We start from the raw sequence: 26,001 nt of genomic DNA, 5'->3' as shown, positions 1-26,001 counted from the left end.
CTTTCTATATTACATATATTATGAATTGGTTCCAGAGAGGCATGTCTCTGTCACATTTATCTTTATATTTTACCTACACGTCTGCCTCCTTGTGACTTCCAACACTTTGCACTTCCACTGTGACTCGGTATCGAGTATGGGAGGCTGGGCAGGTTCCATGGCAATCAGGGAAATGGCATGGACCCTGGGGTCAGTCTAAGTCCTGGCTTAAGTACATACTCATGAATAAACTTAAGAGATTTTAGAGGCTTCAAGATGGGGCTGGTTGGTGTCACAAACAGTATTAGGGGACTATGGGGGGAAGAGTGGCAGTAGGGACATTCGGTTGGCATGCAGATCCCAGCCACAGTAGGAGCTGGGGCTGGTAATTGAAAACAGCCTTTCTTTCTTGGGGCATCGATGTTGAGACAGGTCCCCACCACAAGCAAATTGCCCTGTTTGCCGTGAGGACTAGAGAGTTGCTGACTTTGGGGACACTATGACTTTTAGGAAGAAATAAGAACAGGGAATTGGTGTTGGTAAATCTAGTCCTGCTTCCTTACCTTAGCTGAGCAGGACATTATGTATTTAGGGTGTGCCCAGGTGAGTGAGCATGTCCTCACGTCCCCAAGACCGGCCTCTCCAGAGGTTGGGTCAGACTTCTCTAGCGATCACACTCTGGATCGCCTTGTTGGGAAAGTACTGGGAGCTGCAGCCAGAGCGAACGAAGTTGGAGGCCCTGCCTGGATTTCTGTTTTCCTTTCCCATGGCTTTTTTCCCTGATTCTAGTGCGGACAGTAGAGACTTCTTGAAGACGGTCCAGCTTGGAGCATATTAAAGAGTGGTTACTTGGAGTCTTAATACACCACTAACTACCCCAAAAGGGAGTGTAGTTTGAAAGAGCACGAGAGACAGGAACTGTTCAAGTCACAGTGGGAACACAGCACGGCAAGAGGCTGCCAGGGACAGTGCCCTGCGCGTTCTCTTCCAGTGATCTGACCAGCTAGTGACCGATGGCGTCCTGCCACTTGCTTCACTCTGGGGGCTTCTGAGATTCACAACTGTCCTTCTACTGTTTTCTCACAGCTGGCCATGGCCGGCAGCCGTTGGCCCATGTTCCAGACGGCTACACATCATTTCTGGATGCCAGATAAAATAAAATGCTTTATAATAACCTTCTGACAAGGCTCCACTGTAAGGCTTTTGTGGGAGTATGTATGAGTTGTCTGTGTGTGTGTGTGGGGGGGGGGTGTTCTACAGGGTTGCAATGTTTTCCATAATACTTGTTACCGAAAAGTTGTTTATAAAGTGAGATTTTTGTGAAGTGAACCAAATTTTAAATTAAGTACATGAGCTTACCATTTAAAAGAAATCTGGAGTCTTCCCATGGAGGGGAGAAGCTTTTGGCACGATCTAAACCAGCTGTTTGAGTGTGATTGTCGGTTGGTTCGTTTTTGTTTTTCACACAAAATTGCAACTGTGCAAATTAGATTTCTGATTGAGAGGCTCATAGCGGGACACCTGTATGTTTGAGCAAGACTCTCGTCCCATGTGGCTGTCTCAAGTGTGCATGGCTGAGTGACAGCTTCCTTCCACAGCTGGAGGTGCTGTGCACGGAGGGCCCGTGGGTGCTCCCACTGCATGCTGCTCCATACGAATGTGGAGATGCCATCCGCACGCCTGGCACCCTGCCACCCACGTGACACCCCTTCCCTGATCTTGCTTTCTCAAGTGTGCAGCTGATTCCATCTGTAAAATCATGGTTGCTGCTGTCACTGGAGAAGCATGAGGGAGCTTTTTGGAGAGAGAGGACTGGGAAGCTAAGACTAAAATGAAAAATTTTGTTAGGAAACGCTATGTATGGACCCAGGTTTACAGTGTTGAAAATGCGGTGTTCTCTCGCCATCTCTGCCCCTGTTTCCCTCTGTGTTGGCTTTATTCTCAGGTAGCTCTTCCCCCGATGGCAGCAAAGATAGTGTTTTATTCTCTGGGTTCATACCCCCAAGAGTTTCCTGTGTTTCAGTGTTCGTGGTGAACCTTTAAGAGGTGGGACCTAGTGGTGGCCAGGTCATGAGGAGGAATTCTCGTGACACTCTGATCTTGCTCTGGGCTTAAGCTTCATCAAGTCATCAATTTCTCTTTATGTGTATTTCTGCCATTATGATTTCATATTTAATGAACTCCTTATCAGAGGAGAGCCAGTATTAGTGTCATGCCCTTTAACCTTTACACCTATTTTTTTTTAAATAAGATACAGAGCTTTGGGGTATTTTGTTATGGTCATAGAAAATGGCCTAATACATGAAACCTGACAGTTGCATCTGCATTTTTTGGTACCTTTGGGTCCATCACACCAGACTTCCTAAAAGGACTTGAATGGTCCTATTTATGTCTCATGTACATTCTGGAACCTGTTAATATACCCATCATGTATAGTCCTTTCCTCTGTTCCTATAACATAGTGGTACCAGTAGGTTGGGCTGCTTATAGGTAGGATACAGTCTCCAAAATAAAGAGACATTGTCTTGTCAGGATGAGGTAAAACCACTTCTTAGTTGGCATAGATAATTGTGTCAATCTGTCTTTCTCCTCCTGTCAGACTTCTGGAAGGGCTTTAGCCCACAGGTGTTCATAATATGCTTCCGAACCCCTAATATCCCCTCAGCCACATCCTTCCGTGGACAGTGAAGAAGGAAATCACATTTGAGCTAAGACAGCGCATAGCTGCCTGTAACTCCAGCTCCAAGGGATCAAACACTCTCTCCTGACCCCTGTGAGCTCCTGTATGCATGCGGTACTCAGAAGCTCACTCAGGTTAAACACATATATCTATATAGACATCTCCATTATAAGTGACTGTAACTCACAGATAGCCAAAGACCTCTATGTATTTGATAAGGATGTACACATAAGATGTCTGAAAAAATTCCCATTTTTAGTATAAAAAAGACAAATCGGTTCTCGAAAACCAGCAAAGAAGGGGCTGGAGAGATGACCCAGTCAGCTTGGCACTCGTCTTGCAAGCTCAGGGGTCTGAGTTCTATCCCCACAACCTATATATTAATGTTTTACAAGCTGCGCATTGTGGCCCAAGCTTGTCATCCCAGTGCCAAGTGTGCCTTTTTTCCTGCATGTGCACACAGACACACATACATGCGCACACACATACACACACGAGCCAGAGCTCAAATGACTCTACAAAGAAGACAATACAGACAATCAGTCTGCAGGATGCTGAGCACCAATGGCCACCAGGGAAATTTCACTGGAATCACCTGCAGACACCACTTCATGACCACTCCTATAACAGCTAGATGGTAATGAAGAAAAGAAGGGCAGTAATGAGAGCTGACAGGTTTAGGGAAGTTAAACCGTCACACTCTGCTACTGGGACTAGGAAACGGGACAACCATTTTAGAAAGAGTTTGGAAGTTTATTAAAACTTTGAAAATTGGGACATGACCCAGCCATTCCACTTCTAATTTATATATCCAGGAAAAAAATGGTATAAAAACTTATACATCAATGTCCTGAGTAGTATTGTTCACAGGAAAAAGAAAGGAAAAAACCCAAATGCCCATCTACATGTAAATGGTAGCTAAAATGAGTATGTTTGTAGGTGGAATCTAACTTGGCTATAGGAAGAACCATATACAGACATGTGTTTCGTCAGTCACAGCTAAACTTTTAAATCGATCTGTGAGTTAAAGAAGCAAGGCGGAACAGAACATATGATGTACTTGTATGAAATGCCTGGAGTCAGAAAAGCTTTCAGACTGAAAGGATTAAATTTGTTAGGGGTAGAGTGGAGGAAGACAGAGAAAAATAAGGAGTGGGTGGCACTTATTAGGGTGACAATTAAACTATCCAAAGTATACTGGCCCCATAGCCCTGTGAACATACTGAAAACCAGAAAGTCAAACCCTCTAGTCCTCTAGTTGGGTTTTACAGGGTACCCCAAAAGCTGCACGTGAGATGTTCTCATGAGATGGAGTTGTCTGACGGGGAATGAATCACATTCTGATAACTTGGGCTAGGTCCCCAAAGGCAAACCTGGCCTTTTCTCCCCTCCCTGTGCTAGTCAGCCAATAGTTTAGATGTTCTCCTGCATCTTAGGGGTCACCTGGAGACCCCACAGGCTTTCCGTGAATATGCGGTGCTGTGGAAAGATTGTGGGAGTTTGGCGCATCCGGAAGAACCCCAAACAGCCTAGAGGCCCATAGGCTACAGCTACGTTGTTCTTTCCTCAGCTCTGGGAATAGTGAAGGGTGCCATTCTCCCGTTTGTTTATCGTTTACTTCATTCTCTCACTAACTCACTTTAAAACAACGAAAACACCCACTGTGTGGCCCATCAGTGTAGGGGTGGGAAGGGTGAGAAGGGCTGATCCAATTCTCCAAACCTTGGCAGCCTGGGGAACCTCACAGGCTCTGGGCAGCCTTTAGGAGCTGGGGGAGGGAAGACTCTGTCTTCCGTTGGATTTGGGGTGAAAGCAATGGAGTTGGAGAATTTGGGTTACTAGCTGGCCCCTTCAAAGGTCAAGGAATTCTTTAGCTGTCTGAAGATTTTTGTGCTTCCTCGTGGAAGATGAAAAAGAACAATGCCCAGGGTGTCCACGGGGGATTCCAGGTGCAGAGAAGGGCGGATTGCTCTGCGGGTTTCTGTTTGTCTTGTCTTGCTCCGGTTGAAACATGAACACGTTAATTAATTTCTTCCCCCAAGCTGTGTGCCGGTGGAATGTTCTATTTGACCCCCTCCCCCCCACCCCTCTTCCATCAACTTAGAAGATAAAGCTGTCAGGCTCCGGTAGCCTAAGTTAATCTTTCAGCCAAGGGCTGCACTGAAGCCGGTGGCGAAAGGACCAGGATAATTCCAAACACTGGTGTGTTTTCTTTGGGTTTTGAAACTGCCAGACGCATGGGAGCATGGCTCTGAGGTGATTATCTTATGGGGACTCTCCACACTGTCCCGCCTGGGCAGCTGTATATACATACTGCGGTCACCTGCCCTGTCCATGTTTCCTAAGGGTAGAAAGAAAGTGTCTGTCAGGGCTAAACCCACCTCCTACCTTCACCTTACATATTTGTATGTTGAAGCCCTAACTCCCATTACCTTGGATGTACCAGCATTTGCAGTTGTTAGGATCTTTCTAGAAAGAAGGAAGAGAAGACCTGATAGTAACGTGGTTCCCTATGAATGGCATCTTCATGCATAAGGGGAATTTGAGGGGCTGGGGAAATGGCTCCGTGGAAAGTACTCACTGCACAGGTAGGGGGGCTGCGCTCAGGCCCCCAGAGCCCATGAGAAGCCAAGGCAGTAGCATGTGTCTGTGAGCCAGAACTCCTAGAGACATGGAGACAAGATCAGAGAAAGCCTGGCTGCTGGTGGGCCTACTAGCCTGGTATATGCAGCAGCCAGCAAGAGATCTCATCTTAGAGGAGGAAGGCAAAGACCAACACCTGAAAGTGTTGTCCGCTCTCCACATTCACGCTGTAGCTTGGCCATGCCCAAACTCTCGTAGGAACGCATATTTGCATGCGTGTGTACACGTGCGCGCGTGCACACGCATTCACAGAGGGAGGAATGGGCAGAGTGGCGTGATTTAAAGAATGAGTTTGGAAACACACAACACGTAAAGACACAGGACAGTCTTCCGTGAACTAAGGAGAGAGACCCAGAGTGGATTTTTCTTCGTAACCTTCAGAGGGACCCAGCCCCAGAGACGCCTTCATCCCATACAGCCAGCTTGCACAAACTACACTTCTGCGGGCTTAGTCCCGCCCCGCTCCTGGCCTGTGGTACTTTGGGACAGATCAAGTGAGATGAAACTATTATTTCATTTACAAGTACATTTTTATGTTTACTCAAGGTGGAGATGAAGAACACAGATTGACGTGAAATTAACCATAAGATTCGGCATTCTTCCTTAACTTGGGGTTTTCTGTGCTGGTCATGCTGAGACTTTTTACCAGCTTAGACTTTCTCTAGAGGAGTGTGACTTGCATTTCCTACCTGCCTTCATTTCTTTTATTTATTTATTATTATTATTTTTTTTTTGCTGTTGCTTGTTCTTTTTTAATACAGTGGAGGTTCTGTCCTCATCCCCCACCACCAGGAAGGCAGCTTTCCCAAAGGCTTTCTTCTATTTCCTGGATTCAGGGTCCCAGCAGGCATCTTCAGCCATGGGTACTCAGAGGGACAAGACTTCACTTGGCTTTCTCCTCCCCAGCGCCCAGCTGTGTGGGGTCTGGGCCTGATGGGTGCTTGCTGATCAACTGTGGCTTTCTTTGCTGGGCAGGAAGGTGGTGAGGAGAAGACTGGTTCTTCTTGCTTACTTGGCTGTAGGTTGCTGTCTGCAGATGCCCATGGACTCCTTTTCCTCAGCAGTCCATCTCGAGGAGGTTCTCTGCCCACTCTAGTCCCTATGCAGAGTTTGCCACGTTGCCCCATTTCCTCACCTCTGAAACAGACAATTGACGTCTCTGACCTGTGACCCTGCTCTCCTGGAGACCTCGTGACTCTCCCCTTTTGTTCCCTGCAGCCCCCTCTCTGTGGCCACCTTCAGTTTTGCTGAGTGGCGCCCTCTCCCTCCTTTCTGCTGTTTCCCCTGAAGAGCCATCCCCTCTGCTCATTTCTTCTACCCTGGCCTTGCTGTCTCTCATAGTCCAATATTGGCTCCCTCTCCCCCATCTAGTCGTGTGGTTTTGCTGTCTCAGAAGGGTTGGCTGATGCGTCCTAAAAGCCCATCTGATTTTATGTCTTCTTGTGAGCTCTGAGTCTACGCACCCATCAGCCAGTTTCAAGACCTCTGAACTGTACCTTAATCCTTCCCCTCCCCCGAACCAACACCATGCTTTTCTTTATTGCTGGTATGCCTAAATCAGTAACTGGTTCCATTACTCATGAGGTAACCGTGATTCCGCCATCCAGGAGCCCCTCTTTATGCTCTTCCCATGTTCGCCCTATCAGCCCCAGTGTTGCTAATTTCACCTACTGAATCTGCTGTGTCCTTCCACCTGTGGCTTCCTTCTTGTCCATAGGAGTCTATTCCCCATTGCAGCAAGGGTAGCACAGTCAACACATAGACCTGAGGCAGCATCTCACTCATGGAATAAAGAGGAAGAACACTTGACACGTTCCTGTTGACCTTCCCTGTGTGCTCCTGCCTGCTGCTCAGGCACCATCCAGTTCTTGGCCTACTGTTTCTAGAATATGCCATGCCTCTTTCTTTTCTTGAAGCCTGTGATGGTTTGGATGAGAAATGTCCCCCATAGTCTCTGGAATTTGAACACCTGGTCCCTAGTAGATGGTGCTGTTTGGGGAGACTTAGGAAGTATGGCCTTGCTGGAGGAAGTGCGTCATTGCGGGGAGGACCTTGAGAGTAACAATAGGTCCACCATTTCCGGTTGGCCCTCTACACCATGCTTGTGGTACAGGATGCAAACTCCTAGCCCATTGCTCCAGCTGCCATACCTGGTGCCTATGTTCATGCCTCCCTATTATGATGGACTCCAGCCCTCTGGAGCTGGAGTCTAAAGAAGCCCCTTACTAAGAGTTGCCTTGGTCATGGTGTTTACCACAACAATGGCAAAGTAAAGATACAAGGCCAGGGTACACACAGCTGCTCAGGGTGTCAGAACTGGTACATTTTCTCTGCTGATTTAAGAATTATAAAGTAGGCAAAAAAAAAAAAAACCTTACTAGAATCCTGGAGAGTTCTAACAAAGCACTATATAATACCAGAAAAAATAGAGGGCCTCTCTCTCGGGGGTCTTAATCTTATTAATGAAAAAGACGGGCTCCAATGGAAGTTTGAGGGCAGTCTATTGGAGTTTAAAAGAAGATTTCCAGGGCAGACAAGCTGTAAATCTTGCAGTTGCCCTAGAGGAAAATAGAGAAGGGAAGTGGTATGTGTGTGTGTCGGGGGGTCATTCCACTTGATTTAAGTTAGCGTGAAGGTCAGCTCATGGTGGGAGAGAAGCGTTAGGGAAAATGATGCAGAATTTAAAGCCTACTTAGGTTGTGGCCAGTATCTGAAAGAAAAAGACAGAAGAGAATAGAAAGAAATAGTCATGCTAATCCAGGAAGATAGACAGACCCTGCTGAACCCCACAGTGGTGCTGAGGACTTCACTGGAGAGCAGGAGTCTTGGAAGGAAAAATCCATTAAGGTGAACCCACCTTCCTAGGTCCCCTAGTCAGGTCCCCGACTTGCCCTGCCTCACTCCATTAAGGCGGAAACATTACCAGGTCACCCAGAGAGACACTCCATTCTTTACTAGAATGTTCCCATTCTGGACTTGCCGCCAGCATCTCTATGATCCCCACTGGTTTAACTCTTCCTGCCCCTTGATTTCACCCACATTGTGACCTTGGGAAGCCTCCTTGCTAAGGTCTGACTATCCTGTGACCAGTTCATTTGAGTGGCTGCAAGAATTCGTTGTAATTAAAAGGTAGGTCCACATGGGGGCACTCTTGGAAGAAGTGGCCTAGTGGGAAGTCTTTTTGTCATTTGGATATTTGTCTCAAAAAGGCATCTTCAAACTCTGATCCATCTTTTACCCTTCCACTGTCCTTTAGGACATGACCAATCCACACACAGGAAGTCCCATCAAGAAGTGTCCTGTGCAGCATCTGCCACCCTCACCAGAACAGAACTAATACAAGTTACAATTCCTTTGGAATTTTTGGAACTGTGAGCTGAATAAACCTTTTCTCAGTATAACATTGCCCGTCTCAGGCATTTCATTGTAGCAATGCAAAGCTGACTAACGATGCCCTTAATTTAAACTGTGGTTCTTATATCTTCCTCCCTTAGATTATCTCAGAGCACTGTCTGCTGCTTCTTTCTCGCACTTGTCCAATTTACAATTTTATATCCCATTTCCTGTTCGTTTGGTTAATGCCTATTCCTTCCTGATGGTCCCCAAAACTGTGGCACTGCATACCACTCTTGGGTACTTGACCATGATCCGTTAACTGAGCATCTTCTGATTCTACGCATAGGCAGTGGTTTCTGCATGCTTGGTGTCTTGTAGCTCTGAGCATGGCTGGAAAGATACAGTGAGGCCTGGTCAGCTCTCCTAGCCTGATCCTATTTCCTTGGCAGAGGGTAGACATGGGTCACAACAAGGGGAGATGATTTGAGCTTCAGGGGTTCCTCATTTGGAAATGTAACCACACAAAGAAAAAAAAAACAGCAGTTATTTTCCACTTTTTTTTTTAAAAAAGGAATTTACATGAAAAAAAAAGGTGGCTTTTATAAAAATGACTTGGCCTTGGAGGAAGTTATTTAAAGAATTCATACTTGGAGAGCAAAAAAACGTTTCCCTCCTTCTTGTAAGAAACAAAAACTAAGAGGGCATTCTTTTTCAAGGATGTTGGATTTATACAGCTGCCAGGAGATCTACCTGCCTGGGAGCTCAGCTGCACTCATGGGATCATTATTTCAAGTCAAAAAAGATAGTGTTCTATAAACAAGGTCTTTGTCTTTTTTAAATTTTTATTTTATTCTTTAAAGAAGCGTTTCTTTCCTTTTCATTGAGCTGACAAACTCTTTGGAGAGCATCGAGTCTGTAAGCTAAGTGTGTTTGTACAGACTTTAATACCACGCCTAAGCACCCGTGGCTGGTCCCATTTGGGCCCAGGCCCTAACTTGACTTGGATGCATTTGGCCGTGGGCATCTGGGATTTGGGAATGTTGGGTTGTCAAGAACTCTGGCCTGCGTTAACCCATCACCGTTGCTGGCAGCTCACTGAAGGTGTTTTGCTAGGTGGTGACTCAGAATGCAGTTGGACATGCATTTGTGTCTCTGGCAGTGTTGTGACCCAGCATCAGAGTGGAGCAGAGTGAGGGGGGACTAGGGAGCAAATGCATATCACTTATCGCTTGTGGTTCCTTTGAGGCACCAAGAGGAAGCTCTGGGTAGGATTTCTTTTGGCTTGTGATTTCAGAGTATTTCAATCCATTTTAGTGGGAAAGGCATGGGGAGGATCCTGGTCATGATTTCTGATGCAGTAAGTCTTCTTGACTCTTGGATGCAAAGAGGTCACTAAAATGAAGAGGGCCCTCTGAGTCTGCTCCCTCTATGCCCCTCCGTCTCTAGTGCAGTAGTCCATCTGCTGGGGCAGCTTTGCCCTATCACACAGTCTCCATCTCTGAATTGCAAGGTGAAAAGAAGGGATAGATGGCTTCCACTTAACCCAGGCGAATTCTGTAGAACTCCCTACATTGGTGTGAGGGGTCTCCCGAAATCCCCTACCTAGCTTATAGATAAGCTGGAGAAAACCATAGTCTGTGTGGTTGAGACAAGGTCTGATTTTAAGCTCGGGCCTCTGGTTGTCCCCTGTCCCGTGAGCCACAGTGAGGACACATTCCTGCTTCTGGCTTTGGAGGGTTGACACCAAGGCAGGCACGTGTCTTTTGCATTTTCATTAGTACCACCGGTCTTTGCCTGTCCACTCAAGGTTGCCCAGTGCCCTTGGGCATCTTCCCCTATTTCCTCCACTCTGTTTTTTTCTGCCCTGTAATTTGCTTCTGTGATGGGGAAAGACATACTCTTCCTGTGCCTGGCACAAAGAGCACATTGAGACCGTTCCTGGGAATGGCCTTAGGACACTGGTGTCTTGCACAGCAGGAGATGGAGGAATTCAGGTAGGAATTTCATGTCCAATATTTTATCTGTCCCCCCCCCCCCCGAGATTGCTTAAATACTTCTTTATTTTTATTATTTATTTATTTGTAGAACTAGAAATAAAATCCAGGGCTTCAAGCATGCTAGACTAACCTTCTACCATTAAGCCATACCCATATCCTGATACTTGATTTTTTTTCAAGAAAAAGATATTATAGCCCATTGGTTAATTAATAACTGAGAATTTTTTATTTGTCGAGAACAAAATCAGTAACTATATTCTTATTTATATTTTGTTTTGTCTTGTTTTGGTTTTGGTTTTATGAGACAGGGTTTCTCTGTGTGTATCCCTGGTTGTCTTGGAACTTGCTCTGTAGACCAGGCTGGACTCGAACTTGCAGAGATCCATCTGCCTCTCCCTCCCAAGTACTGGAATTAAAGGCATGCGCCATTCACCATCTGGTCCCCAGTGTATATTTTTAATGTATGTGCTTATATGTATGAATGTGGTAAATGGGTGTTGTGTGGTGTGTGTGTGCACGTTTATGTGTAGATGCATGTGCCTGTGTGTGTGCAGAGGCCAGAGGAGATCATAAGGGTCCTGCTCTTTTAATCTCTGCCTGTTCTCTTGGAACAGGGTCACTTGCTGAACCTGGAACTAGGCTGGTAGCTAGTGAATTCCCCTGCCTATCCCAATTCCATAGGCCTGGTTACAGGCATGCACCACCTCCCCAGCCCCTGTTTGCGTCAGCACTTTTGAGAGTTCTCAAACGTGTAGAACAAATAGTTATATAAATAATGAAAGTCTAATATTTAGACTACCCTTCATAGCTTCATAGCTTTTTTTCTCTTCCATGTCTTACCCTCTAAGACCTCGTGTATCTTCTATAAATATGTCAAATTGTCCGCTTTGATGGCTAATTGGAGTAAAGGGAGAATAAATGGAGAATTTTTAAAAAATGGAAGTAGTTATTTAAGATCTCCAAGTGATTACCATCTTGGCAAAGGAAGCTGTGGGCTTGACCTTAGAAACGACTCCTGATGTCTGGGGTAGCAGGGGAGAGCCAGGGTCCTATCTGGCCAGGTTGTGTCCTGGTTGACAGTGTGAGGGCCCTCTCCCAATGTGGTTGGGGACCCCCCCCCCCCCCATTCCAGTCACAGGCCTGCTACCTGCACTTGATCTCTAATGATGGAACCTAGCACTGTGTGATCCAGAGACTGGGGTTTCTTATGCCTTGAAGGCAATGGTGGTATCTGTGATCTGTCTATCAGGGTGTATTTATACACATTAGGGATTTTAGCATAAACTATGTTGAGGCTCCCTACTCAATACAGTAGCAGCCATGGAACACTAGTGGAGGGGGAGGTGATAAGGGTGGAGGGAAGGTAGGTCCCCTCTCAAGTGATTCCACCCTTCATCCCCACCTGCAAGTGGGACACCTGCTTGGGGAGAGTATTCAAGTCTTCAACATTCTATCTCCAGTCCCCAAATCCAGGGTTTGAAGACTGAGTAGGGCAGTGGTTCTCAACCTGTGGGTTATGACCCCTTTGGAGGGTGGGTAGAATATCATATCTGATATGCTGAATATCATATCACATAGCCTACATACCAGCTATCTACATTGTTATGATCTTGCTATACTTTTCTGATGCTTCCCTGCCTGTTGATGTTTGTGGACCCTTCTAGACTCTCAGCACAGTTGCTAGGATGCTTAGCTCACAGGGGAGCATCCTGGCCTCAACCAAGCCTGTTTCCTTGGTTCCAGATGTCATTAGGGAAGTGGAGGTACTTATCATGCATGTCTGTGTCATCACTGGAAGAACCCCCCTCTCCCTCATTTCTGTGTGCAGGCGTCTCTCCCTGCCTGCTCTGTGTGGCTCTCCATGTTCTACTAGGAATGGGTTTCTAGTTTCTGATGTTCAGCCTCAGGTAGCTCCTCGACTGTGAAGATAAGCACGGTAGAGGTTCATTTGATGCCTGACCCCTCAAGCTCTTTCTCCAGCTCCCTACTAGGGCCACGAGTGACTGGGAACACAGGCTACCCCATGTAACCATGGAGCTCTGCATGCTTGGGGCTCATCCAAGGCCGCTTGAGACTGACTGTTCTCTTGGGACCTTTCCTATTACGGTTTCGTAAATCAATAATCCAAGAACTGCACACATGTCTCCATCATTTTCTAGAAAAGAAGCCCAGGAAGGACAAGCCGTCACGGGACTGGCGGGAGCGGAGGAATGCCATCAGGCTCACCAATGAGCACACGGTGGAGACCCTGGTGGTGGCTGATGCCAACATGGTGCAGTACCACGGGGCAGAGGCTGCGCAGAGGTTCATCCTCACTGTCATGAACATGGTGAGTCCAGAGAGGGCCCCGCCATTGCTGGGTTCAGATTTCCCTGTGAGCGGAGCTCTGGAGGCAGGGGCGGCACCCTTATCCTGAGGCAAGGAGGCAGCTAGCTGGGGATCACAGCCTGTGACCTTGAGAGTAGATGCAGTGAGTGGGAGAAAGTCTGATTCTGAATTCTCCCTGCCGTGATGTTTAGATGCTCAGGTTTGCTCAGTGATGGCACTGCTCATGACCATAATTTCAGGATCCTTGGTACATAGAAGACCTATCCCAAGTGATGGTCACATTGAAGGGAGAATCAGCCCCTGGTCTCCTAATGATGAGACTACTTGGAGAAATTGGGGTCAGATCTTAGTTGGAAAATAGCTTACTATGGGCCTAAAGAACTTGTAGGAACTATGAGAGACTATCTATTGAGGATGCCAAGACAGTGGTTATGAAGCCACTGTCTTTCCCTCTAGGAGATAGAGGGAAACCTTTATACAGAGGGTGGGTGAGGGAGAGCCTACCTCCTCAATCAGTAGGCTCTTCAAAGGCATTCATGCTCCACCCAGCCACCTGTTTTCCCAGCAAGTGCTTTTGAAGGCCTTCAAAAACCTTTAACATTGTATTCTGTGCTGGGGCTACAAATGCAACATGCAATCTGGTCCTTCCCTTGGGAGGCTCTGGTCCCAGCAGGCGGAGCATCCTTTCCACCATAGAGACATCTGCAGGGAACCCTGCTGTGCAGGTGGAGGCTGCCGCTCGTGATGATCCTTCAGCATGAGGTTTCACGAAGGAGCAAACCTTGATTTGAGAAGAGGGAAGTGTTGGTGGGGTGAGGATGGGTGCAAAGGTCACTGTGGGTGCAGCAGGTGCAAGGCTTGGAGGTGGGTGCATCGGGTCCCTTCAGAGGGAGGTCAGATGATACAGCTGTAGCAGGGACTCCAGCATCCTTGAAGGAGTGTGGACGGATGTAGACAGTGGGGACTAGGGGAGCTGAGCAAAGGGTTCTGAGGGGTAGGGTCTGAGGCCACCCAAGTGTAGGAGAGCCTCATGTTCAACTCAGTGTTTGGAGAAGGCGCCAGAGCAGCTGCATGCTGGGTGGGTTGACGTGAGGACCGGCGAGTAGATGGCTTACGTGTGGGCAGAAGGTCTGAGCCAATGGGCAGGGCAAGTGGGTGGAAGAACTCCAGGGGTCAGGTGGGAAAAAACTGACAGGATTCAGGGAGTGTCGGGAGTAGAAACCCCCAGCTTACCTGGTCTTACGTGGGTGCCTGGACAGATGGTGGACCTTCTGGCCAAGAAAAAGAGGAACCTTTGAACTCTCGGAGGAGTTTCTCGGTAGACAAGCTGAGCTTAAGGTGAGAGACTGGGCTAGAAGGCTTGGCTAGAAAAGGAATTTGGGGCTTCTCCTCCAGCGCTGGTATCTGAAGCCTTAAGAGTGGCCAGCGCTGTCCAGATGCAGCATGTCCTGTGAGTAGAGAGTTTTGGGTTACAGTAACCATGTGGATAGGCAGAAGAACCAAGGAGGAGGTTGTTCATAAGGAAGGGGTGATGGGAATGGAAAGCTGGTTAGCAATGCCAGATATAGATATAACAGGTTTAGGGTACAATACAACAGAATGAGACAAAGATTGTTATTTGGGGCCACAAGATTCACTAAACACTAATGAGAGTAGACCGCTCTAAGGCATTTGGGGCTGGGGTTGGGTGATAGCATACCTGCTTCCCCAGAATCTGTGCGGTCTCAGGGCCTGCTGTACTCAAGGTCTCTTGGGCTAGGGCTTGCACAGATCCTAGAATGCATCAGCTCTTGTTTGCCTGAGGGAATGGAGCCTGGATGGTGCGGAGAAAGCTAGCTGTGCCGGGAAGGCTAGGTTAGGAGCTCCCGGCTTATATATTGGAGGATAATGGTGGTGGGGGTGTCATGGTCCTCATGAGTGATAAAGTGTGTGTATGTGACTCTTGTTCACATTTAGTTATGAAGGAGGATGCTTTGGGCTCTAGAGGTGAACTGGGAGGGTCCATGGGGGCAAGATGGGACCCAGAAGCTGGAAGGACCTGAGGATCCCTCCTGCTGGAATCTGTGTTCTGGCTATATTGTAATTGGAACTGGGGACCCGGAAGGCTGAAAGGCCTGCACCAAGCTCACCAGAACCAAGTCTCCCCTGTGGGGACAAGAGCCCATAGCTCATTTCCAAGAGTCTGAAGGGAATTCAAGGGCAAGGAGGCTCTGAGCATCAGTAGGGTCTCATACGATGTCTTGGGCAGGGCCATGACATTAGGCCCAAACCCTTTGCCCTAACTGGCCACAGGGAAATAGATGTTGATGCCCCCCCTCATCCCGCAGTGGTGATCCTGCTGGTCAAGAGGATGAGTCCCTTATGCCCTGCGGTATGAGGCTCCCTTCCGAGACTGCTCTTGTGTTTTGTGAGAAGCCTCACCTCTCTTGCCTTTACCTTGCTCCTCAGAGGTGCCTCTCCTGGCAGAATAGTTCCAGTGGTATACGTTCTCACAGCCTGGTGAATTGCTGGTTGTGCTCACACATTTTCTCATGAGACTGGTAGTCATGAGGCATTGGTATTTGCTTTTATAAACTGACTTAGACCTAGGAAGCTCTTTAATCACAGCTGGGAAGGGATGGGATGTTACTCTGTATCGCTCTACCTACCATTCACTACAGGACATGAAGACTGTAAGATAGGGGGCTAGGGACGTTCTAGTCCTTGCTTACTGTCCGATAGCAGCTTACGGTAGGTTGTCTACAGTTCACAGTCCTGGTTGGGGGCCAAACACTTTCTATTTGGATTTGAGGTTTTCTGAGGAGGTCTACGATTTGTTAAGGGAAATTGCTTTGGGTAAACAGTATGGTGTGATGATGTTCATCCCTACAAGTGTCTATGTTTGTGATTTCAGGACTTCTAAAAGTCAAAAGCAAATTAGTCAAGTCCTCAGACCCCTGTGAGATAGCTCTACTCATTTCAACCCTTTCTTGCCGTGCTGGTCACAGTACACGGTAATCAGTTCACCCCCGGACACTAGGTCTTTCTTTAAACAAGCTGAGCCTCCACCATCTCCACTTCCTGTCTTCAGTCCTTTACATCCTGGTTTGTGAAATCTCCAGATTTTTTTCCTGCCTTTGACCATTGTGGCCTAGGGAGTCTGAGATGGTGGGATACCTGGTAAGTCTGGAGGAAGGGAAGGGACTGTGGCTAGGGTTGGGCCCCCAGTATTACACAGCTTTCCAGGAGCAATAAGCAGGAGCAGGTCCACGGAGCCCATCTGTCCTTTTCCAGACTGTCTTTTCTGAGGCTGCAGGGTTGGAGCAGCTGGCTCCTCAGGGTCCTTGGATTGGAAAGAAAACTGTTTGGGTCGGTGGTCCTCGTTATTTGGTCCTGGGCTGTGAAAAAGAACAACTCTGATATCTGGCAATCATCCCCTTCTTGTCACTCCTTGTGTCTCTGTGGGCAGAGATCCTGCACCGCTGTATGTCACACACAGACAAGCAAAGGGAGAAACTAATAATTATTTCAATCAATGCAGAGAAGGAATCCACCAAAATCTAATACCATTTTTAATAAAATGTGTAAAAAGAACAAAATCAAATGATCTCAATATCATAAAAGCCAAAAATAAACATTCCGCAATTGACGTGGTGTGTGGTGGTAGACAGCAGGAAGCAAGACAGAGAGGAACACGGATGCCACTCCATTCAGCAGAGTGCTAAAAGTTTTAGCAAGAGAGGTTGGGAATGAATGAATGAATGAATGAATGCCATCTAAGTAGAAAGAGACAGAATGGTCTCTGAGGTTCACAGGTGATGTGGTATTAACTAGAAACCCTGAAAATTACACACAGGCATGTGTGTGTGTGTGTGTGTGTGTGTGTATGCATTTATATGTGTGTGCATGTGTGTGTTGTTATAGCAAAGTAACAGCGTAAAACCCAACATCTGAAAATCCAGTGATATATATGTAGAGAGAGGCTATTTTATTTCTTAATATATTTGTCATTTGTATGTAGTAAGGTTACTGATTTTGTGAGTTAAGTTTGTATCCAGCTACTTTTGCTAAAAGTGTTTTTCAGCTGTAGGAATTTCCTAGTGGAATTGTTACAGTCACTTATGTATACTAATGTATCATCTGCAAATACAGGTACTTTGAATTCTCCCTTCCTATTTGTATCTCCTTGGTCTCCTTCAGTTGTCCCATTGCTCTAGCTAAGACATCAAGTACTACATTGAATAGCCGTGGAGAGAGAGCAGACAACCTTTTCTTGTTCCTGATTTTAGTCGATGTGTTTCGAATTTCTCTTCATTTACATTATTCTGGCTGTGGGCTTGCTATAAATTTTCTTTATTCAGCATGGGTGGGGAGATATACCATCCCCCACCTCCCACTCCTCACCCCTGCTCTCATCAGCTCCTAAGGCACGTGGGAGAGCTGGCCCTGAGGTCATCGGAGCAGAAGTGCTGTCCCTGCTCCTCAGCAGCTGCATCACTTGGGAGAGTGGCCACTACACCTCACTTGGACCACACAGTATAGCTGGCAGTGACGATGTAGGTGTGAGAGAACCAACCCTGATGGTGTGGAAACTTTAGAACTTGCCCCGCCCCTTGCTCATAGCTGAGAGGAGTGAACCAGCCAGGGCAATGCTGGAAAGCTCACCTGGTGGTCAAGACAGGGGAGAGCTGGAGGGCTGACCAACCCTTCAACTACCCAGGCCCGGAACCAAGGTTAAATGTTGGTTCACCCCAACATCCACCCCATCTGTGATCTGCTGGAGCATCGGGTTGTGGGTGGGGGTGGGGCAGGTTGGTCCTGTGGACCCAGGGTTGCAGGATCTTAACAACAGGGGGTAGCAACAGGATGTCCAGAAAGAGTTCCAGTGAGGGCCCTGTGTGAATGGTGGAGCACAAACCAATGATTCTTTGTGATCGATGCCTGTGTATAAAGATGTATGGACAAATGGGTTTACTGTGTGGCTCGCTGTGTCACACTGCAGCTCCCATGATGAGATTTTCCCTTTCTCCTTTCACCCTTCCCCCACCTTTTTCTCTTAAATTTTATTTTGTTTTATTCTAGAGGGATGGGTGGGATTGGGAGGCATGATATGAAAGACACAAAAAAATAAATAAAAAGAAAATTAAAAAAGAGTGTTCCTACATAAGGAATCTTTTGTAACATATAAAATAATTTAAAAAGAAAAAATGAATTGCCTTTATTATGTTAAGGTATTTATTTCCCTTATGTCCCTAGTCTCCTCAGGACTTTTATCATGAAGCGGTGCGAGATTTTGTCCAAGGCCTTTTCAGACTCCAATAAGATGATCACGTTTCAGTTTGTTTATGTGGTGGATTACATTTATTGATTTACATATGTTGGATCTTCCCTGAATCTCTGGGATGAAGCCAACTTGACCATGGTGATGATCTTTTTGATATGTTCCTGGGTTTGGTTTGCAAGTATTTTATTTAGAATTTTTGTATCTATTTTCATAAGAGATATTGGTCTATACTTTTCTTTTTTGGTTCTTTGTATGGCTTTGGTATCAGGGCAATAGCAACTTTGTAAAAAGAATTAGAAAATATATCCCTTCAGTTTTTCTTTTGCAGAATAATTTGAAGAGTATTGGTGTTAGTTATTCTTTGAAGGTCTGGTAAGATTTTGTTCTGAATCCACTGACCCTGGACATTTCTTCTTGGGGAATTTTAATTACTTATTCTATTTCACTGGGATTATGCGTCTAAGGGGATTATTTGATTTTGCTTTAATTTTCTGTGCCTTTGATCTAGGATTCTTCTTCTCCCTTTATAGTTTTGGTCTTTCTTTCCATGGTATCCTAGAATTTCTAGATGTTTTGTACCTGAAGTTTTTTCTTTTTTTAAAGATTCATTTATTCTTGTGTTTATGTATATGAGTGCTGAATCTGATCCCATTATGGATGGTTGTGAGCCACCCTGTGGTTGCTGGGAGTTGAACTCAGTATCTCTGGAAGAGCAGGAAAGTTCTCTTAACCACTGAGCCATCTTTCCAGCCCCTGGATTTTTTTTTTCTTAAGATCCGATACTTTCTTTGACTGACCTATCTGTTTTTTCTACTTTATCTTCAAGACCTGAAATTCTCTTTTCCACGTCTTGTCATTGGTGAGGCTTTCCTACAAAGTTTTTGTTTGGTGTCCTGAGGTTTTCATTTCTAGCTTTATTTGTTTATTTTTCTTTGCTGATTCTTTCTTTGTTAAGTCTCCTTGAAACATTTTTATTATTTCATCCATCTGTTTGTATTTTCATGGTAAGGCATGTGTGTTCATATTTTTCCTAAGGTCTTTGAACATAATCATAATTGGTATGGTTGAAGTCCTTGCCTTGTGTTTCAGCTGAAGTACTCTTCCCAGGGTCTACTGCAGTGGGATTGCTTGCTTCTGGAAGAAGCACATTGTCTTGGGTGTTCATGTCTGGATTTTTGATCTGGAATCTGGGGACTTGAAGTTATGATGATTGACATGTTTTTTTGGTGGAGCTGTCTGCTCTTGCCTTAGTTGAGTGGATGGTCTGGGGAGCTCCTGTCTACTTTGGATCCTAGGCAAGTGTGAAGGCTGTGGGCTCCCTGTTAGAGAGTGCTTCTGTTGGTTGGTGTGTGACACGAACAAATAGGAATGGCTTGGGAGGAAAGACTGAGAGGGGAGGCAGGAAAGATCCAGGGGAACCCTAGATCCACAGCTAGAGGCAGAGCCCAGGAAATGGAGGTAGGGTAGGAGGAGGGGGTCTCCTGCTGGCACACTGCTGCAGGACTAAGAGGGAGTCTGGAGAAACTGGGACAAAAGAGCTAGGGGGTCTGGCAGCATTTCTTTAATTCTTTAACTAATTGGCTCTGAAAAGCCTTTTGTGTATCCCAAACACAGCACAGGGATTTATGTCATGTGCACAACCCAGTTAGGAGTGTTTCCACACACGTGGGATTATATTATTTACCCACCTCACGGGTCCTCAGGCAGCCACGTGCATTGAAAAAGTCCCTGTCCTGAGCTCGCCTGTTGTTTTTTGTAAAGAACTGTGGCAGAGGATGAACTGAGCCATACAAGGTTAAAAAGGAATCCTATGGAGAAACCCAGCTGCCAGGAGCTGCCTCCCTTCTGCACCCTCTTGAAGCAGACACCAGAGTGGATGATGGAGTGAAAAGACACCTAGGAAAAATGGCCTCGGGCAAAGAACTTTGTGGAACCTGGAGCAGGAAGCTTGGCTATTGTGTCAGCCGAGGTTGTGGGTGATAAGCCAAGCACCCAAAGCTGGGCTTATGAGGCAAGAGTAGAGTCACATGTTGGAGGTGAAGTGGGATATTCAGGGTCAAAAGTAGTGTGGGACCACCTACCGAGAATTTCAGAAGCGCTATGGGGAGAGGTTTAGGGTAGGCCAGGCAGCAGAAGTCAAGGCCAAGGGTATGTCAGAAACCAGGCTGGTTCACCCTGCTGGATGCTTCGGTCTGCTGTCCCATCCCTGCTGCCAAGTCTGTGTCCCAGAAACATCTACCACCTGCGGTCTCTGCTCTGTCCTTCAGGAATCAGAGCCTCAGGAGGAATTCAGGAGAACAGGCCTTTCCTGGAGGCGGAATCTTTATCTGTACACAAAGAAACCAGGGTGCCGAAGGGGTGTTCACAGTGGCATCATTCCCAGCAGCCAAAAGCCGGAAGCACTGACGTTCCCACCGATAAATGAACAGATCAGCGATATGTACCAGATACACGAAATGGAATATGATATTCAGCCTTAAAAGAAAAGGAATTTGGACATGCTTTGTAAAATAGATGACCCTGAAGGGCATTATCCTCAGTGAAATAAGCCAATCACAAAGGACAAGAAGCGGATGATCCCATTTATGTCTGATATCTAGGGTCATCTGATTTATGGAGATAGAGGATAGAATGGTGATTGTATGGAGACTGAGAAATGAGGGACGGCTAAGGGCTTAATGGGGACAGTGTTGTTTTACAAGGTGTTCAAGTTCTGGAGGCAGATGGTGGAGATGGCTGTGCAATAGTGTGACTGTATACAACGGCACTGAACTGTGTAAGCAAACAAGGTAGAAATTATAGGCTCTGCTGTATGAGTTTTACTGTCAAGATAAAAGGTATGTGTTGATTCTTTTTGGCTTAGTTATTGCCAGCTTTCTGCCCACTCAAGGCAGGGGACCTTGCTACCTACTTCTGTGCACCACAGGAATCACTGGGGTGCATTATCCCCACAGGTCTCTGCAGAAGGAGCCGTAAACACTGCCCCAAACAATCAGAGAAAAGGGAACCTGAGGGTGGGAGCTGCCACATGCCGAGCCACATGTGAGCAAGTGACCTCTGCAAAGGTGGCCTCCTCTTCCAAAGGGTGGCATTGAGCTGATATGTGATGTCAGCAGAGTGGGGGGATTGTAGGGTTGGTAAACTATGGTCAGACTAACCCTCTTACAGCCCAATGTACTGAGCATGAGGAAACGGGTGTGCTCTGTGTGTGTGTGTGTGTGTGTGGTGTGGTGTGTGTGGTTTGTGTGGTATGTGCGTGTGTTGTGTGTGTATAGTGTGTGTGTAGCGTGTGTGGTATGTGCGTGTGTTGTGTATGTGTGCAACATGTTGTGGTGTGTGTGTGTGTGTGGTATGTGCGTGTCTTGTGTGTGTATAGTGTGTGTGTAGCATGTGGGGTGTGTGTGGTATGTGCGTGTGTTGTGTATGTGTGTAACATGTTGTGGTGTGTGTGTGTGGTATGTGTGTGTTGTGTGTGTATAGTGTGTGTGTGGCGCGTGTGTGGTATGTGTGTTTGTTGTGTATGTGTGTAACATGTTGTGGTGTGTGTGTGGTATGTGCGTGTGTTGTGTGTATATAGTGTGTGTGTGGGGTGTGTGTGGTATGTGCGTGTGTTGTGTATGTGTGTAACATGTTGTGGTGTGTGTGTGTATGTGTGGTATGTGCGTGTGTTGTCTATGAGTGTAGCATGTGGTTTGTGGTGTGTGTAGCATGTGGTGTGTGGTGTGTGTAGTATGTGTGTGTTGTGTGTGGGCGTTGTGTGTGTATAGTGTATGTGTGACATGCGGGGTATGGGGTGTGTGTGGTGTGTGTGATGTGTGTGTGTGGTATGTGCGTGTGTTGTGTATGTGTGTAGCATGGTGTGGGGTGTGTGTGTGGTATATGCGTCTGTTGTGTATGTGTGTAGCGTATGGTGTGTGGTGGTGTGTGTGTGTGTGTGTATGTGTGTTGTCACTGCCAATCGGTTTAAAGAGGCAGGCGGATCTCTGTGAGTTCGAGACCAGCCTGGTCTACAAGAGCTAGTTCCAGGACAGGCTCCAAAACCACAGAGAAACCCTGTCTCAAAAAAAAAAAAAAACAATTATAATAAAAAGAAGTTATGGACTGATTGGTGTTTTAAAAATGCTTTTGATTTCTGGGTGGTAGTGGCACACACCTTTAATCCCAGCACTTGGGAGGCAGAGTCAGCCAGATCTCTGTGACTTCAAGGCCAGCCTGGTCTACAGAGTGAGTTCCAGGACAGATAAGGCTACACAGAGAAACCCTGTCTCGGAAAAATAAAATGCTTCTGATGCAGGCATACTGGCATTTACCTAAGTACCTGGGAGGGTGAGGCAGATGCAAACCTGGGCTATGGGGGAGAGACTATCTTTTAAAACAATAATGATTATTATGATTATGATTATTGTTAATACTCCTGTATCTGGAATGTGGCTCCGTGGTAGAGTGTTTGCCTCACATACACAGCCCCCCAGTGATGCAATAAACAAGAGCCACTCCTTCGTGTCTTAGCTGGGCACATGGAGTCCTGCTCCCGGCTCTGTGTCCCTAGAGACTAAGCAGACATTGCCTCTGGGACAGATGTCCAAAATGACCTCCCTGCCCAGGGTGTACAGTGGGCTGCTGTGGCTTTTCCACGTGCGTGGCAGAGCCGATTTGGTTCTCCTTGGGTGGGGGCCTCGGGTGACACCAGAACCAGCATGTTTTAAGGTACAAATTGCAGACAGAAGCGGGTGCTGTGGCACCAGAAACGCTGCTTGCAGATGGGCAGCCGAGCTGGAAAGCAGGGCCACCAGGCAGGGTTTTGGTTGTTCTCTGCTTCCTTAACAACCATGGAGTGGTATGAAAAACCCGAGACCATCCAGGCAAGCTGTTTGGAGAAATGACATCAATTTCACTTTATTACCATATGAAATAGACAATGGAGTCTCTCTGTGGTCGCCCTGAAGGCAGCCTGGTGTGAGAGTGCTCCCTGGTTCTTACACTTCAGCACATCCCAGAAGCCCTGGGAGCCTCCTTCAGCATACACAGCCGGTCTGTTTTAGGAGGTCTGGGGGCTCCAGAGTATGCATTTCCAGCATATGCCTGGACCCCCCTCTAGAGTTACTGTGAATTTAGTAAATTTAGTCCTTACCTTTTGGGGTGAGGTCTGAATGGGACAGGGTGGGACTCCAGGCAGGTTTTGGCTCACCCGAGCTCACAGACAGCTTGGTGAAAATCCTGCCACCTGTGATGACGGTTACCATCGCCCACGTCTGTCCTAATCTCTCACCCCTTCTCCAGTCCCTGTCTGCCATCGCCACCAGCTCTGTGTCCCCAAGTCACCCAGCTGGGAGAGCCACAGTATGCTGTTGGCAGCAAGGCTACCTGCTTGGCTCAGGCTGCCAAGGGAATGTGACAAAGCAGCCAGAGCTCTGAACAGGAACTGGGCCACAGGCAGAGTTGGACACGAGGCACCGACTTTCCAGACAATTGGCGGCACGGCTCCAGGCCCAGCCAGGTGTCTTCCTAAGTATCAGGCACCGTTGCCTTTTGAACTCCTCGGGAGCATGATTTCCATGGGAAAAAGACAGAGGATCTTGCTTGCATGTCTCAGACTTGTACCTTGTTTGTTCCTCTGACTTCCCTGTCCTGGAAGGAGCTCCCGTTTCCTCTCTGCCCTGCCCTGAACCCTGTGGAACTCTGTGAGGGTGTCTGTGCAAATAGCAGGTGACAGAGGGCTCAGCTGTGGTGGTTAGACTCTGCTAACTGTCCCTGGGGTGACCACCTGCATTGCACGGGGGAAATGCCATCCATCCTTACTAGTCAATGATCTTGTAATTGTTACCTTTCTTTGGTTGTGACAAAGCACTGTGGCCAAGGCAACTTATAGAAGGGTTTATGTGGGGCTTATGGTTCCAGAAGGCTAAAAGCACATCACCATCATGACAGGGAAGTATGGGTAGCACGTAAGCATGGAGGCTGGGACTGGAACCTGCGAGCTGAGGGCTCACATCACAAACCACCAACAGGAAGCTGAGAGCGCAAACCTGAGATGGCATATGACTTTTGAAACCCTTCCAGTGATGTACCTCCTCTAGCAAGGCTTTCTAAGCCTACCCAAATAGGGCCACTAAGTGGGGACCAAATGTTCCAATGCCAGGGAACCTGGAGGGCATTTCCCATTCAACCCCCCACAGGAATTTAGGGCACGAAGATTTTAAGAATGAATTATACTTTTAATTGTGACGAATAGACATACCAGAGAATTTGCCACCATAGCCGTGTGTAAGTGTTCGGTAATGTTAAGTCCATTCTCCTCTTGTCTGACCAGCATCCAGGATGGTTCGCCATCTTCTAGAGCTGACACTCCACACCCATTTTCTCTTTAGACCATTAGACCATTTTCTCCGTTTTCCATCTCCCTCGCCCTTGGAGCATGGGACTGTTTCCTTCTTTCATCTCATATCACATCTTTGTGCATTCATCCCAGGGGAATCAAGCAAGCAAACCTGGGGACATGGGATGTGCATAGTGCTGGGCAATTCTCTGACAAGGAGTCACAGAAAATTCTAACTCAGGGACTTGTCGTGTGTTCTGCCCGGTGCTCATATCAATGCCGATCGGTTCTGCATTCTCCGTTGATGCAGCAGACCAGAGACCAGAGCATCACTGAGAAGTGCCCTGTCACATTACTGTCTTACTTAAGTAATTAAAAAATTTATAGTCACATGGTATAGCCCAGTCTGGCCTGGAATTTGTTGTAAATACCGGGCTCATCTCCAACTTGTAATCCCTCTCCTTCTCCTAAGTACTGGGATTACAGGCATGAATGCCACTGTCTTAGAGTTACTATTGCTGTGATGAAATACCATGACCAAAAGCAAGTTGGGGCGGAGAAGGTTTATTTGGCTTAAATTTCCTCATTGCTGTTCATCGTTAAAGGAAGTCAGGACAGGAACTCAAACAGGGCAGGATCCTGGAGGCAGGAGCTGATACAGAGGCCCAGGAGGAGTGCTTGCTTCCCATGACTTGCTCAGCTTGTTTTCTTATAGAACCCAGCATTATCAGCCCAAGGGCGGCACCACCACACTGGGCTGAGCCATCCCCCATCAATCATTAATTGAAAGAAATGCCTTACAGTGGGAACTTATGGAGACATTCTCTCAACCGAGGCTCCCTCCTTTCAGATGACTCTAGCTTGTGTCAAGTTGACCTAAGTCTAGCCACTTCATATTCTTCATATTTTAACTTTCTTACATTTATTTATTTATATTTATTTTATTGTGTACATGACACCCATATGTCCACACTATAGTACATAATGCAGAAATCAGAGGACAACGTGCAGGAATCTATTCTCACCCTCCACTGTATGGGTTCCAGGGTTCGAACTCGGGTCATGAGCCTTAGCGGCAAGTGCCTTTACTCACTAAACCACCTTGTCAGCCTGCTTGTTATTTCTTTAAACCCATGATATTCTTGAATATCTTGGTGGTTCGGCTGGTATTACAGGTATTGCACACTTATTTATTTTATGTTTAGGTGCTGGGACAGAACCCAGGACCTCCTGTGTGCCACGCCCATGCTATCTCATTGAGTAACCCCTGAACTTCAAATGCACTGCTTCCACAGCCCTGTGACAAAGCCCTGCACAACTGAATATTTTTTTTTCTTTTATAGCACGAATCTTCCTTTGGGATTTTCATGTTTGGAACTGTTGTATACCAGTTAAGGCCCAATCCTCATGCTGGGTATTTCAGGGAAAGAAAATTGAGCTAGAGCCCATTGGGAGGTTC

The 26,001-nt window shown here is 46.8% G+C and overlaps 1 protein-coding gene across 1 annotated transcript in view; it reads left to right on the top strand.

Annotated features, from left to right (window-relative positions):
* Positions 1 to 26,001, top strand: part of Adamts17 (ADAM metallopeptidase with thrombospondin type 1 motif 17) — a 291,689-nt gene that overhangs the window by 39,108 nt on the left and 226,580 nt on the right. Inside the window, exon 4 of the mRNA XM_041652890.1 lies at positions 12,795 to 12,964. Coding sequence (XP_041508824.1) covers positions 12,795 to 12,964 — 170 coding nt within the window. The remainder of the gene's footprint in view (positions 1 to 12,794; positions 12,965 to 26,001) is intronic.

Source organism: Microtus oregoni, unplaced genomic scaffold (assembly GCF_018167655.1).
Source record: "Microtus oregoni isolate MIOR12 unplaced genomic scaffold, Mior012 000000F_ref0000247, whole genome shotgun sequence".
Lineage (NCBI taxonomy): Eukaryota > Metazoa > Chordata > Mammalia > Rodentia > Cricetidae > Microtus > Microtus oregoni.
Note: the sequence above shows the minus strand (reverse complement) of the source record. Positions and strands in the feature narration are given on the sequence as shown.